The sequence below is a fragment of the Budorcas taxicolor genome, chromosome 17 (assembly GCF_023091745.1).
Source record: "Budorcas taxicolor isolate Tak-1 chromosome 17, Takin1.1, whole genome shotgun sequence".
Classification (NCBI taxonomy): Eukaryota; Metazoa; Chordata; class Mammalia; order Artiodactyla; family Bovidae; genus Budorcas; species Budorcas taxicolor.
Window position 1 is genome coordinate 64,109,836 of NC_068926.1, and position 15,142 is coordinate 64,124,977.

A 15,142-nucleotide genomic window follows, 5' to 3' on the forward strand; every position below is an offset into this window, starting at 1 on the left:
GAGAAGCCTGGCAGGCTACGGTCATAGAGTCGCAAAGAGTTGGATATGACTCAGTGGCTAACACTTTGATAGTTGATTTACAGTGTTGTGTTAGTTTTTTGTACACCAAAGTGATTCAGTTATACACATATACTTTTTCAGATCTGTTTCCTTTATACATTATTACAAGATAGTGAATTTCATTCTCTGTGCTATATAGTAGGTCCTTGTTGTTTATCTATTTTAAATATATAGCGTGCATGAGTGCTATGTTGCTTCAGTTGTGTCCAGCTCTTTGCGTGTGTGTGTGTGTGTGTGTGTGTGTGTGTGTGTGTATGTGTGTGTGTCCAGCTCTTTGCAGACATATATATGTTAATCTCAAACTTCTAACTTATATCCTCCCCTGCTCTCCCTTTTGGTAACCATAGGTTTGTTTCCCATGTCTGAGTCTGTTTCTGTTTTGTAAGTTCATTTGTATCCTTTTTTTTTTTAGATTCCACATATAAGTGATATCATAAGATATTCGTCTTTTTTCTGACTTACTTTACTTAATATGGTCATCTCTAGGTCCATCCATGTTGCTGCAAATGGCCTTATTTCATTATTTTTTTAAATTTATTTTATTTATTTTGCTGCATTGGATCTTAGTTATGGCATTCGTGATCTAGATCCCTGAGCAGGGATCGAACCCAGACCCTCTGCATTGAGAGCGCTGAGTCTTAGCCACCGGACCACCAGGGTAGTCCCTGTTGCATTGTTTTTTTAAAGCTGAGTAGTATTTATTTCACCTCTCAGAGCCTCAGTTTTCTCATCTGTAAAATAGGAATCCATTGCGAGCATTGTACCATCTTTATGAAGGATAAATGGGTAATTTATATAAACTATAGGTAGAAGTAGGGAAGTTCTGGGTAAATTTGAGTGCTGGATGAAGTGGGTGCTGGTGGGAAAGGGGCTGAGGAGGAGTCTACTTCTTATTAAGCACCTACTGTATACCAGACTCTGCATACTTTATACACATTATTCTGTTTAATTTTACAGACGCAGCACCCCGTCCAAGGTCACACAGTGGAGGGTGGCAGAACCAGAGTGGAGCTCAGCTCTGAAGCCTGGCCGTTCCTTTAACCCTTCCAGAAACTCAAAACTGCCTTCCCCTAAAGACCATCAGCTAGGGAATATTTTCTTTCTCACTTCCAGTAACCAGGGTTAAAAGTTAAGCTCACCAGCAACGTGATGCCTATGGAAGTGGCTGTCTCCTCATCCAGCTTTCCCTCATTTTGACAGTGTACACACACGATGTGCTTAAAAGTGAAGGAGGAAACAGAACAGGCTCTTGAAAGCAGGACTCCAACTTGGGCCGGACTGTGGACTTTGAGCTATATGCCCAGTATCTATGGAAATGACATACCAACTGGAAAACCAGGCCCCCAGAAGGAAGAGCCCCAGGGCTCTCCATCGTTAAAAGAATACCCTAATTTTCTGTGTAACCAAATAGAATCGTACATTCTATTATGCTTCTTGGGGTATGACCACAGGCCTATTGATAACTGTGCACTGTGGGCACCCCACTCCAGCACTCTTGCCTGGAAAATCCCATGGATGGAGGAGCCTGGTGGGCTGCAGGCCATGGGGTCGCTAAGAGTCGGACATGACTGAGCAACTTCACTTTCACTTTTCACTTTCATGCATTGGAGAAGGAAATGGCAACTCGCTCCATTGTTCTTGCCTGGAGAATCCCACGGACGGTGGAGCCTGACGGGCTGCCGTCTATGGGGTTGCACAGAGTCAGATATGACTGAAGTGACTTAGCAGCAGCAGCAGCAGCAGTAGCAGCAACTATCTAGGCTTAAGGCAATCACGGGTTAACTTTGATTGCATCTTTCTTTTTCCTGTGTTCAGACTAGTTTCAGGGACCCTTATACACTTGGGGTATATAAGGGGGATCGGGATATGCATGTCTTCACCTGCCAGGCAGCATGGCCGAACCAGAACAGCAGGTGGTCCAAGACTGTTTCTCCCTTAAAGTCTGTTCTCCCTTGGTGGGCTTGACCAGGTGTGGATGAAAGCACAGATGGGTTAAAAAAAAAAACCAAAAAACTGGTTGGGGTCCTTGGCTAAGAGGAGACTCTGCCTTGGGCCCGCCGGTGTAATAAACTGCACTTCACTATCTGCATTGTCCTTCTGAGTGAGTTTGTTTCCCAGAAACGTGTGACTACAACATTTGGTGCATTGCCCAGGAAACTCCTCACTTTGAGGAGACAAGTCCCATTTGGGACTACTCTGAGGCCTTGTGGCTTGAATCTTCTAGAGGGAGGAAGGCGCCCCACCCTTCTGGAAGGATTCTGCTTCTCAATGCCCGGACCTCTCATGTTAGCAGGTAGTGGATGGCAGCAGGGGAACTGAGTGCTCAGGTGAGGAGGAACCCACCCGGCAGGGTGGAAGAGGGGGCCTGATCACCCCCCTGGGAGGGACTAGAAGGAGCGGGGACACACAGGAGCCTGGAATAGGCAGGTGGCAGCGATTGCTTGATGCACAGGTCGATGAGTGTGTTAGGGCTTAGGAAGGAAATTTGTGAAGGTCATTTAGGAGGTGAATCCACGACGTCTCGGGGAAAATTATTACCAGCGATCACCAGCGGATTTTTAGGAGAAGAAACTTGGTCCTGTGTGCTCGTATTCTACCCTCCCCCAGGAGGTGTCTCGTCTGCTGTGAAATTCTTGACCCCTTCAGAATTGTCAGGCTAGAAGGAGCAGGGTACATAAGTGAGTATGAACTGGCTTTTCTGGAGATGGCCTGGGACGTGGGATATTTAACCCATTTGTGTTTTCATCCGCACCTGATCAAGCCCACCAAGGCAGAACAGACTTTAAGGGAGAAACAGTCTTGGACCACCTGCTGTTCTGGTTCAGCCATGCTGACTGGCAGGTGAAGACACGCAGATCCCGATCCCCCTTCTCCCTCTGGGATCTGGCAGAATTTGGACGAGGATGACGTGCCCTCCTCCATACTGGATGATGAAGACGCGCCCGCCACCCAGTGCTCCACCAGGACCGGAGGCCACCTTAATGCCTGATTCAGGGCCAGGTGAAGTTCCTGCAGCAGCCGCTGCTCCTCCGCCAGCTCTCCCGGAGGTAGAAGTCTCTGGCCAACACTTCCAGGATCCAGCTCCAGTCAAACTGCCCAAGCTATACCCGCCTCTCCTCTCCCAGTGAGTACTGACAGGAAGGGCAAAGGAGACACCAGAATCAAACAGAGGCTGCGCTCCACTAAGGAGCCAGAGGGAAGGGCCCTCGCTACAAATGCTCCTCAGAGAGTTACAGCAGCCTCCGGTTCAGGGGACAGACAGCCACCACCATCAGCTCCCCCGTAGCCTATTATTACAGATTAGGCTAATGGAGACTATTTTTCGAACCCACCGCCCTGCATGGGATGACATAATCCAACTACTAGTCTCCCTCTTCAGCACTGAGGACAGACACAGGATCCTAACTGAGGCCAGAAAATGGTTAAGAGCAATGGCACCTGAGGGTACTGCAAACCCGCAGCGGTGGGCAGAACTAGCCACCCCGATGAGAGGCCCCGCTGGGACTGTAACACAGAGGCAGGGAGGGGCCGCCTGGAGAGATACCAGGTGGCTATTTTACAAGGCCTCAAGATGGGGGCCCGAAAAGGTATGAGTATGGCAAAACCCTCCAAAGTGATTCAAAGGGAAAGCGAATCACCCTCTGAGTTCTGCGAAAGACTGTGTGAGGCCTATAGACTTTATACGCCAATAGACCCAGCCAGAGGCTGCTGGGTCTCAGATGGTGACTAAATACAGCCTTTGTGTTTCAAGCCTACCCCGAAAATGTCAGATGGTGGCGGGCACCAAGTGACTCATGAATGTTTATACATCCCTGAATGCCTAGTACCTTTGTTGGGAAGAGACTTGCTGTCTAAATTGGGGGCACAAGTGACCTTTCCCCCCACGAAAGACCCACTGTTCGAGTGGGCTCAACCACCTATTTACTCTTCCTCTCAGTAACCCCTCAAGATGAATGGAGGTTGCATGAGCTCCCGGAAGGGAAACCGGACGGGCTAAACAGTCAAGAGAGAGAGTTAACTCAACAATTCCCTGAGGTCTGGGTGGAAGACAACCCTGCACCCCGCTACCACCACCCCCGCCCCCCCCCCCACGCCCAGGCTTGCAAAACAAGTCCCACTGGTAATAGAACTCAAACCCAGTACAATGACATCAGCACTCGCCTTAGGCCTGCCAGACCTTGCAAAGCCGTTGACTCTTTACATGACTGAAAAGGACAAGGTGGCTGTGGGAGTGTTGTCCCAGACTATGGGGACATGAGACAGACCCATGGCTTATCTCTAATCAGCTGGACAATATTGCCACTGGGTGGCCGGAATGCTTATGGGCAGTTGCTGTGGTTGCCTTACTGGTCCAGGAGGCAACTAAGCTGACTTTGGGCCAAGATTTGTTCGTAAAAGTCCCTCATGAGGTCAACGCTCTCCTGCGAGGGAACCCCCATAAATGGCTGTCGACATCCCGGATTACTCAATACCAGGGACTGTTATGTAAGAACCCCTATGTTACTCTTGAGCCTTGTCAGGCTCTGAATCCGGCCACTCTCCTTCCTGTGGGAGAAGGTGGGCTCTCACATGACTGCAAGGAAATATGCCAGCAGACCTGACTTGAGAGACCAGCCACTCCCAGACCCAGATTGGGTCCTGTACACTAAGGGCACCAGCCTGGTGAAACAAGGACAATGACTGTCGGGATATGCAGTAGTCATGGAAGAAACCATCACTGAGGCTAGCTCTCTGCCGTCACACTGGTCTCCTCAATGGGTCAAACGATATGCTCTAATCCGGGCCCTCCAGCTGTCAAAAGGTAAGAAGACAAACATTGACACAGACTCCAGGTATGCTTTTGCCACACTACAGGGCTCTGTATAAGGAGAGAGGCCTTTGACAGCTAGTGAAAAAGATATTAAAAATAAGGAAAAAATTAAGACCCTATTAGATGCTGCCTGGGAACCAGAAAGGGTTGCAGTCATACACTGCCGAGGACGTCAAAAAGAGGATACCCCCCAGGCTTGGGGAAACAGACTGGCAGATAAGACCACTAAACAAGCAGCCGAGGGCTTGGGGGTGACAAGTGAGGCCCTTATTAAAGCTCTCATTTTGGCGGAGCTGCCTGAGCTAATGCTAGACTCTCCAAAATATACTGAAGCCTAAAACCAACTAGCCAAAGCAGAAGGGGGTATTAAGACTGAAAAGGGATGGTGGGAATTGCCAAGTGGCAAATTATTGGTACTGGAGGAGCTGGCACCCACTCTGGTAAGCCAAACACACCAAGCGACCCATCTAGGCCATGATAAACTGGAAGAGCTAATTTGAAAATATTTCTTAGTTCCCCACCTCTCTTCCCTAACGCAGGACAGAATCTCAGAACTGCACTGCCTGCTCACAGGTTAATGCCGCCTCTCGGCATGGACAGAAACCTCCAGGGATTCAGCTAAAAGGCACGCTGCTCTTAGAACACCCGGAAGTGGACTTCACTGAAATGAAACCTCACTGACACTACTGTTACCTGCTGGTCACGGTATGTATGTTCTCGGGATGGGTAGGAGTTTTTCCTACCCGGACTGAAAGAGCATCAGAAGTAGCCCAGTGCCTGCTTAGGGAAGTGGTTCCCAGATTTGGATTGGCAACCCACTCTAGTATCCTTGCCTGGAAAATCCCATGGACGGAGAAGCCTGATGGGCTACAAGTCCAAGGGGTGGCAAAGAGTCGGACACGACTGAGTGACTTCACTTCACTTCACCAGCCCTGGATCAGACAATGGCCCGGCTTTTGTAGCTGATTTAGTACAACAAGTAAGCAAAACTTTAAACATAAAATGGAAACTGCACACTGCATATAGGCCCAGACTTCTGGGATGGAGGAAGGAACCAACCGGACACTTAAAGAGACACTCTTCAAGTGGGTCATAGAGACTGACTGCTCCTGGGTGGACTTGCTTCCGACGGCTCTGCTCAGACTCAGGATGACCCCATGGTCCCATGGCTATTCTCTGTACGAAACTGTGTATGGGAGGCCCCCTCCCATAATAAAACAGGTGTCAACAAATTTGCCTCAGGTAGAGGGGATGAGATTTCACAGCAGATGGAACAACTGGGTAAGATAATAAATCAGGTAACTAAGTTTGTACAAGAAAGGGTGCCATTCCCCCTTGGGAACAGATTCATGAGTTTATGCCTGGTGACCAAGCATGGGTCAAAGATTGGAAACATGATTTGCTAGCCCCTCGGTAGAAGGGCCCTTATACTGTTATTCTAACTACCCCTACTGCAGTTAAAGTTGCAGGTATTGCCCCTGGGATTCATCATATGAGGGTGAAGAGAGCAAACCACACAGACCCAGAAAACACTGAGTGGACTGCGCAGAGGGACCCCACTGACCCTCAAGAGGCTAAGATCATCCTTAAGAAGAAGAAGGAAAAGAAGATCCCAGATGAGCCCCTTCAGGATGAAGCCACATGATCAACTCCTGCTGCTTGGCCTCAACAGTGTGCACATTCCTACACGGACTTCACAACACCTCCAACTGTTGGGTATGTGGGGCTATGCCTCTGCCTGTGATGGATGGACTTCCCCGGTGGGTGTCACCGCTCCACCAAGAAGATTTTAAATCACTCTGCTCTTTTCTGGGAAGACAAAAAGAGACTTTCCTTTCTCTTGTCAATCATAATCTCTCCCTGCTCTCTTGGTGTAAGCCAGATCTACAGTCAATAGACTCAGCTCATGGGGCTACATATTATGTAAACACCAGTTTCATAGAAGTAACAAAAGCAGTAATTCAAAATAGAATGGTTTTGGACATGCTCACAGCTGTTCAAGGAGGGACCTGTGCTATAATTAAGGTTGAATGTTGTGTATATATTCCTGATTTATCTGGCAATGTATTAGCTGCTTTAGATGATATGGAAAAAAAAAAAAAAACCCAGAAAAGAGCAATGTAAAATGAAAACATTCCTTTCTGGACTTTGGGACTATCTTGGGTAAAGGGTGATTGGTGGAAAACTATATTTACCATTGTTATACTTGCCTTGATAGTTCTGCTCTGTGGACCCTGCATTTTACACTATATTATGAACTTTGTGGAGAAATAACTCCAGAAAGAATGAAGGGATGGAGCCAAAGCAAAAACAATACCCAATTGTGGATGTGACTGGTGATAGAAGCAAGATCTGATGCTGTAAAGAGCAATATTGCATAGGAACCTAGAATGTCAGGTCCATGAATCAAGGCAAATTGGAAGTGGTCAAACAAGAGATGGTAAGGGTGAATATCGACATTCTAGGAATCAGCGAACTAAAATGGAACTGGAATGGGAGAATTTAACTCAGATGACCATTATATCTACTACTGCAGGCAGGAATCCCTCAGAAGAAATGGAGTAGCCATCATGGTCAACAAAAGAGTCCGAAATGCAGTACTTGGATGCAATCTCAAAAACGACAGAATTATCTCTGTTCGTCTCCAAGGCAAACCATTCAATATCACAGTTATCCAAGTCTATGCCCCAACCAGTAACGCTGAAGAAGCTGAAGTTAAACGGTTTTATGAAGACCTACAAGACCTTTTAGAACTAACACCCAAAAAAATATCCTTTTCATTATAGGGGACAGGAATGCAAAAGTAGGAAGTCAAGAAACACCTGGAGTAACAGGCAAATTTGGCCTTGGAATGCGGAATGAAGCAGGGCAAAGACTAATAGAGTTTTGCCAAGAAAATGCACTGGTCATAGCAAACACCCGCTTCCAACAACACAAGAGAAGACTCTACACATGGACATCATCAGATGGGCAACACCGAAATCATATTGATTATATTCTATGCAGCCAGAGATGGAGAAGCTCTATACAGTCAACAAAAACAAGACCAGGAGCTGACTGTGGCTCAGATCATGAACCCCTTATTACCAAATTCAGACTCAAATTGAAGAAAGTAGGGAAAACCACTAGACCATTCAGGTATGACCTAAATCAAATCCCTATGACTATACAGTGGAAGTGAGAAATAGATTTAAGGGCCTAGATCTGATAGATAGAGTGCCTGATGAACTATGGAATGAGGTTCGTGACATTGTACAGCAGACAGGCATCAAGACAATCCCCATGGAAAAGAAATGCAAAAAAGCAAAATGGCCGTCTGGGGAGGCCTTACAAATAGCTGTGAAAAGAAGAGAGGCAAAAAGCAAAGGAGAAAAGGAAAGATATAAGAGTCTGAATGCAGAGTTCCAAAGAATAGCAAGAAGAGATAAGAAAGCCTTCTTCAGAGATCAATGCAAAGAAATAGAGGAAAACAACAGAATGGGAAAGACTAGAGATCTCTTCAAGAAAATTAGAGATACCAAGGGAACATTTCATGCAAATATGGGCTCGATAAAGGACACAAATGGTATGGACCTAACAGAAGCAGAAGATATTAAGAAGAGGTGACAAGAATACACAGAAGAACTGTACAAAAAAGATCTTCACGACCCGGATAATCATGACGATGTGATCACTAATCTAGAGCCAGACATCTTGGAATGTGAAGTCAAGTGGGCCTTAGAAAGCATCACTGCGAACAAAGCTAGTGGAGGTGATAGAATTCCAGTGGAGCTGTTTCAAATCCTGAAAGATGATGCTGTGAAAGTGCTGCACTCAATATGCCAGCAAATTTGGAAAACTCAGCAGTGGCCACAGGACTGGAAAAGGTCAGTTTTCATTCCAATTCCAAAGAAAGTCAATGCCAAAGAATGCTCAAACTACCGCACAATTGCACTCATCTCACACGCTAGTAAAGTAATGCTCAAAATTCTCCAAGCCAGGCTTCAGCAATACGTTAACCATGAACTCCCTGATGTTCAAGCTGGGTTTAGAAAAGGCAGAGGAACCAGAGATCAAATTGCCAACATCCACTGGATCATGGAAAAAGCAAGAGAGTTCCAGAAAAACATCTATTTCTGCTTTATTGACTATGCCAAAGCCTTTGACTATGAGGATCACAATAAACTGTGGAAAATTCTGAAAGAGATGGGAATACCAGACCACCTAATCTGCCTCTTGAGAAATCTGTATGCAGGTCAGGAAGCAACAGTTAGAACTGGAAATGGAACAACAGACTGGTTCCAAATAGGAAAAGGAGTACGTCAAGGTTGTATATTGTCACCCTGCTTATTTAACTTATATGCAGAGTACATCATGAGAAACGCTGGACTGGAAGAAACACAAGCTGGAATCAAGATTGCCGGGAGAAATATCTATAACCTCAGATATGCAGATGACACCACCCTTATGGCAGAAAGTGAAGAGGAACTAAAAAGCCTGTTGATGAAAGTGAAAGAGGAGAGTGAAAAAGTTGGCTTAAAGCTCAACATTCAGAAAACGAAGATCATCGCATCCAGTCCTATCACTTCATGGGAAAAAGATGGGGAAACACTAGAAACAGTGTCAGACTTTATTTCTCGGGGGGGGGCTCCAAAATCACTGCAGATGGTGACTGCAGCCATGAAATTAAAAGACGCTTACTCCTTGGAAGAAAAATTATGACCAACCTAGATAGTATATTCAAAAGCAGAGACATTACTTTGCTGACTAAGGTCCGCCTAGTCAAGGCTATGGTTTTTCCTGTGGTCATGTATGGATGTGAGAGTTGGACTGTGAAGAAGGCTGAGTGCCGAAGAATTGATGCTTTTGAACTGTGGTGTTGGAGAAGACTCTTGAGAGTCCCTTCGACTGCAAGGAGATGCAACCAGTCCATTCTGAAGGAGATCAACCCTGGGATTTCTTTGGAAGGAATGATGCTAAAGCTGAAACTCCAGTACTTTGGCCACCTCATGTGAAGAGTTGACTCATTGGAAAAGACTCTGATGCTGGGAGGGATTGGGGGCAGGAGGAGAAGGGGACGACAGAGGATGAGATGGCTGGATGGCATCACGGACTCAATGGACATGAGTCTGAGTGAACTCCGGGAGCTGGTGATGGACAGGGAGGCCTGGCGTGCTGCGATTCATGGGGTCGCAAAGAGTCAGACATGACTGAGCGACTGAACTGAACTGAACTATGAACTTTGTAAGCCAAAGGTTGGTGGTGTTCTCCCAAATTGGCGGTTGGAGAGCCAGGGTGCAATATATCCCTATGAATGATACTCATACTATTAGTTAAGAGCATCAAGAGAGGGTACTGAAGGAGGAAACAGAACAGGCTCTCTCTTGAAAGCAGGACTCCATGTGGGCCGGACTCTGGACTTTGATCTATATGCCCAGTATCTATGCAAACGACATACCAACTGGAAAACCAGGCCCCTGGAAGGAAGAGCTACAGGGCTCTACCTTGCTAAAAGAATACCCTAATTATCTGTTAACCAAATAGAATCGTACATTCTATTATGCTTATTGGGGGTGTGACCACAGGCGTGTTGATAATTGTCCACTGTTAACTACCTAGGTTTAAGGCATATGAATCGCAGGTTAACTTTGATTGTCAGGGAATTTGGGGAGGTGGGTTTGCGCATGTACACTTAGGGTATATAAGGTTTTCACAAAAACTGGTTGGGGTCCTTGGCTAAGAGGAGACCCTGCCCTGGGCCCGCTGGTGTAATCAACTGCACTCTACTATCTGCATTGCCCTTCTGAGTGAGTTTGTTTCCCAGAACGCGTGGCCACAACCCTAGAACTCAGCAGAGGTTCTTTCAGGCTGTTGGAGTCACGGCTGACAGAGGCTCTTTCCTACTGTCTGCTCACCGCATTTCCCTTGTTTTCTACCTGCAGCTATTGTATTCCACTCGTAATTTGGGAGGGGAGGTGGCAAAGTCCAATAACAGTAACAACAAAAACAAAGCCAGTGGGACTTCCCTGGTGGTCCAGTGGTTGGGAAACCACCTTGCAATGTAGGGGATGTGAGTTCGATCCCTGGTCAGGTAACTAAGATCCACATGCCCCTGAACAACTAAGTTCATGAGCTACAGCTAGAGTGTCTGTGCAGCAACAAAAGATTCTGCATGCCACAATGAAGACCTGACGCAGCCAAATAAATCAATAGTAGTTTCGCTACTTCACTATAAAAAGCAAACAACAAACAAAAATAACCAGAAAAACAAAAAACAAAAAAAAAACGAAGCCACTGACTGCATCCCTGGGACAGTCCCACCTGGGATGGACCTATAGGTATTTGTTTTCAACAACCAACTTGATGGACGTGGTTACAGTATTTGAATTTCTGCTTTTTCTTTTTTTGGAGGTGGGATCTTAGTTCCCCGACCAGGAATTGAACCCATACCCAGGGCAGTGAGAGCACCAAGGCCTAACCACTGCACTGCCAGGGAATTCCCCTGCGTTTCTGCTGTCATCACTGGAGGAAGACTTGTTTTACAGTTGTTAATCATCTGTTGGATGAATCAACAAATAAATGAATATTCATCAGGAGGCAGGGACACAGTCCTTCCCTTGGGGTTTCCATCATTGCTTTGGCGCTTGCCAACCTGAGCTTCTTTCTGCTTAGATTATAACTAGTTGTTACATACAAGGTCATCTGCCCCAACTAGACCACAGTCTTCTGGAAAGCCAGTGTCCTGGCCTGGAGCCCTGTACTCACAGGAGATCCTCAGCAAATGATTTTGAGAGGAGGGAAGGAAGGTGGGGGCGAGCCTCGTGTCTCCTGCCTGCCACATAGCCACCCTCAAAGCACTGGCATAGCTGGTTGCTTGGCTGCGCAGGGAAGGGTGCAGACCCCACCCCAACGCTGCACCTCCTGGTAACTGGGACAGAGTGTGCGTTACCTTATAACGGGGGCGCAGGTCTCAGTCTCGCCTGCGGCCTGAGCAGTCTCCAGGGACAGCGTCCCCAGGCTGGCCCGGCTGCCCTTCCGGGAAGACTGTCGGAACAGGGCAGCACCGGCGTCCTCATCGGAGGAGTTGTCATCGAAAGAGCCCAGGATGAAGTTGGTCATCAGCTGTCTCTTGATATGTGCCTGCTTCCTGTCTTCTCTGGAGAGGGTTCTGGCTCGCTGGCCCTGGGGCCTGGCTGGTGCGGACAGGTCACTGGTATTTGGCATCTCCGGGCCTTCAGTCCCTGACCCATTGGCTCGTCGTGCTCGGGAGGCATCATCAGACGAGAGGGGGTTTCCTTGGGGATTCTGCGGCGGAGGTGATCGGGAGGTCCTCTGCTGGCAGGTGTCTTGGGGTCCTTTGTGGGAGGCCAGCTCAGCCTGGCGAGGGGTCTCTGGCAGAGGGCTGCTGTTGCAGCCTTCCTGCGGTGGCTCCTGGGAGCCATCTGAGGCTGGAACCGGCTCCTGACTCGGGGTGAAGCTCACTTTCCGTTTACTCTTGGTGACTTGCTTGGAGTCTGACATTTTCCCCCAGCTTTTTAATCGGGAAAAGGTCAGGCAGGAGAAAATCTGACAAGATAGAAAAAGAAGCAGGATCACTCAGAAAATCTGTAAGGAGAACAAGGGAGCCATTTTAGGATCTATGTAATCGTGTTAACTGGCTTCTTAAAGGAGCAGGTGGCAAAAGCCAGTTGGGGTGCTGTATTTGGCAGAGAGAGCTAGAAGGGAGAAGCGCTAGACAGGGAGCAGAGAAGGAGCTCTCCTCCCCCAGCTCTGCCCATCATGAGCTCTGGGGTCTGCAGCCTGTTTCTTAACTTCTAATTTAGAGACACTGAGACATGCATAAACCATGAAAATGCATGTGAGAGAGAACTCAATGAGATCAGGTGCATTAAAACACTGTTACAGCATCGCTGGGCTTCTCTAGTGGCTCAGGTGGTAAAGAATCTGCCTGCAATGCAAGAGACCTGGGCTTGATCCCTGAGTCAGGAAGATCCCCTGGAAAAGGGAATGGCCACCCACTCCAGTACTCTTGCCTGGAGAATCCCACGGACAGAGAAGCCTGGTGGGCTAAAATCCACGGGGTCACAAAGAGTCGGACACAGCTGAGCGAGTAACACTTTCACTTTTCACTCGTAGCATCATTATTCATAATATCCCCAAAGCTGAAACATCCCAAGTGCCCACTGATAAAAGCACAGACAAGATGTGGTCTGTCCATACAATGGAATATTGTTCAGCCACTAAAAGGAATAAACTTTATGCTAAGTGAAGAAAACCAGTTCCGACAGACCACATATTGTATGATTCCATATTGCCTAGATAATACACCTGGATTAGGCAGAATTGATAGATATCACTACTAACAAAGCTAGTGGAGGAGATGGAATTCCAGTGGAGCTATTTCAAATCCTGAAAGATGATGCTGTGAAAGTGCTGCACTCAATATGCCAGCAAATTTGGAAAACTCAGCAGTGGCCACAGGACTGGAAAAGGTCAGCTTTCATTCCAATCTCAAAGAAAGGCAATGCCAAAGAATGCTCAAACTACCACACAATTGCACTCATCTCACACGCTAGTAAAGTAATGCTCAACATTCTCCAAGCCAGGCTTCAACAATATGTGAACCGTGAACTTCCTGATGTTCAAGCTGATTTTAGAAAAGGCAGAGGAACCAGAGATCAAATTGCCAACATCCGCTGGATCATGGAAAAAGCAAGAGAGTTCCAGAAAAACATCTATTTCTGCTTTATTGACTATGCCAAAGCCTTTGACTGTGTGGATCAGATCACAAGAAACTGTGGAAAATTCTGAAAGAGATGGGAATACCAGACCACCTGACCTGCCTCTTGAGAAATCTGTATGCAGGTCAGGAAGCAACAGTTAGACCTGGAAATGGAACAACAGACTGGTTCCAAATAGGAAAAGGAGTACGTCAAGGTTATATATTGTCACCCTGCTTATTTAACTTATATGCAGAGTACATCATGAGAAACGCTGGACTGGAAGAAACACAAGCTGGAATCAAGATTGCCGGGAGAAATATCAATAACCTCAGATATGCAGATGACACCACCCTTATGGCAGAAAGGGAAGAGGAACTAAAAAGCCTCTTGATGAAAGTGAAAGAGGAGAGAGAAAAAGTTGGCTTAAAGCTCAACATTCAGAAAACGAAGATCATCACATCCGGTCCCATCACTTCATGGGAAAAAGATGGGGAAACAGTGGAAACAGTGTCAGACTTTATTTTGGGGGGCTCCAAAATCACTGCAGATGGTGACTGCAGCCATGAAATGAAAAGACACTTACTCCTTGGAAGGAAAGTTATGACCAACCTAGATAGTATATTCAAAAGCAGAGACATTACTTTGCCGACTAAGGTCCACCTAGTCAAGGCTATGGTTTTTCCTGTGGTCATGTATGGATGTGAGAGTTGGACTGTGAAGAAGGCTGAGTGCCGAAGAATTGATGCTTTTGAACTGTGGTGTTGGAGAAGACTCTTGAGAGTCCCTTGGACTGCAAGGAGATCCAACCAGTCCATTCTGAAGGAGATCAACCCTGGGATTTCTTTGGAAGGACTGATGCTAAAGCTGAAACTCCAGTACTTTGGCCACCTCATGAGAAGAGTTGACTCATCGGAAAAGACTCTGATGCTGGGAGGGGTTGGGGGCAGGAGAAGGGGACGACAGAGGATGAGATGGCTGGATGGCATCACGGACTCGATGGACGTGAGTCTGAGTGAACCCTGGGAGTTGGTGATGGACAGGGAGGCCTGGCGTGCTGCAACTCATGGGGTCGCAAAGAGTCGGACACAACTGAGTGACTGAACTGAACTGAACTGATAGATATGGAAAGATTAGCACTTGCCTGGGGCTAATGGGGTGGGGATGAAAATTAATGGTACAGGGTTTCTGATTGGAGTGATGAAAATGTTCCAAAACTGATTGTGGTGATGGTTTCACAACTCTCTGAATAGACTAAAAACTGCAGAATCGTGTACTTTAAGTGAGTGAATCATATGGTATATGAATTATACCTCAATAAAGCTTTCCTTAAAAAAAAAAAAAGGGGGGGTAGGGGACTTCCTTGGTGGTCCAGTACTTAAGAATGTGCCTTCCAATGTAGGGGACACAGGTTCAATCCCTGGTTGAGACACTAAAATCCCAATGCCTCTAAGGAATAAATTTAATCACAATGGTGAAAGACCTATAGACTGAAAACTAAGAAACCTTGCTGAAATAAATTAAAGAAGACCTAAATAAATGGGAAGACATGCCATGCTCATGGGTTGGAAGA

At 46.8% G+C, this 15,142-nt stretch overlaps 1 protein-coding gene across 1 annotated transcript in view; it reads right to left on the minus strand.

The window, feature by feature from the left end:
- Window positions 1–15,142, minus strand: part of ACACB (acetyl-CoA carboxylase beta) — a 137,811-nt gene that overhangs the window by 90,553 nt on the left and 32,116 nt on the right. Inside the window, 1 exon segment of the mRNA XM_052655120.1 lies at window positions 11,799–12,415. Coding sequence (XP_052511080.1) covers window positions 11,799–12,415 — 617 coding nt within the window.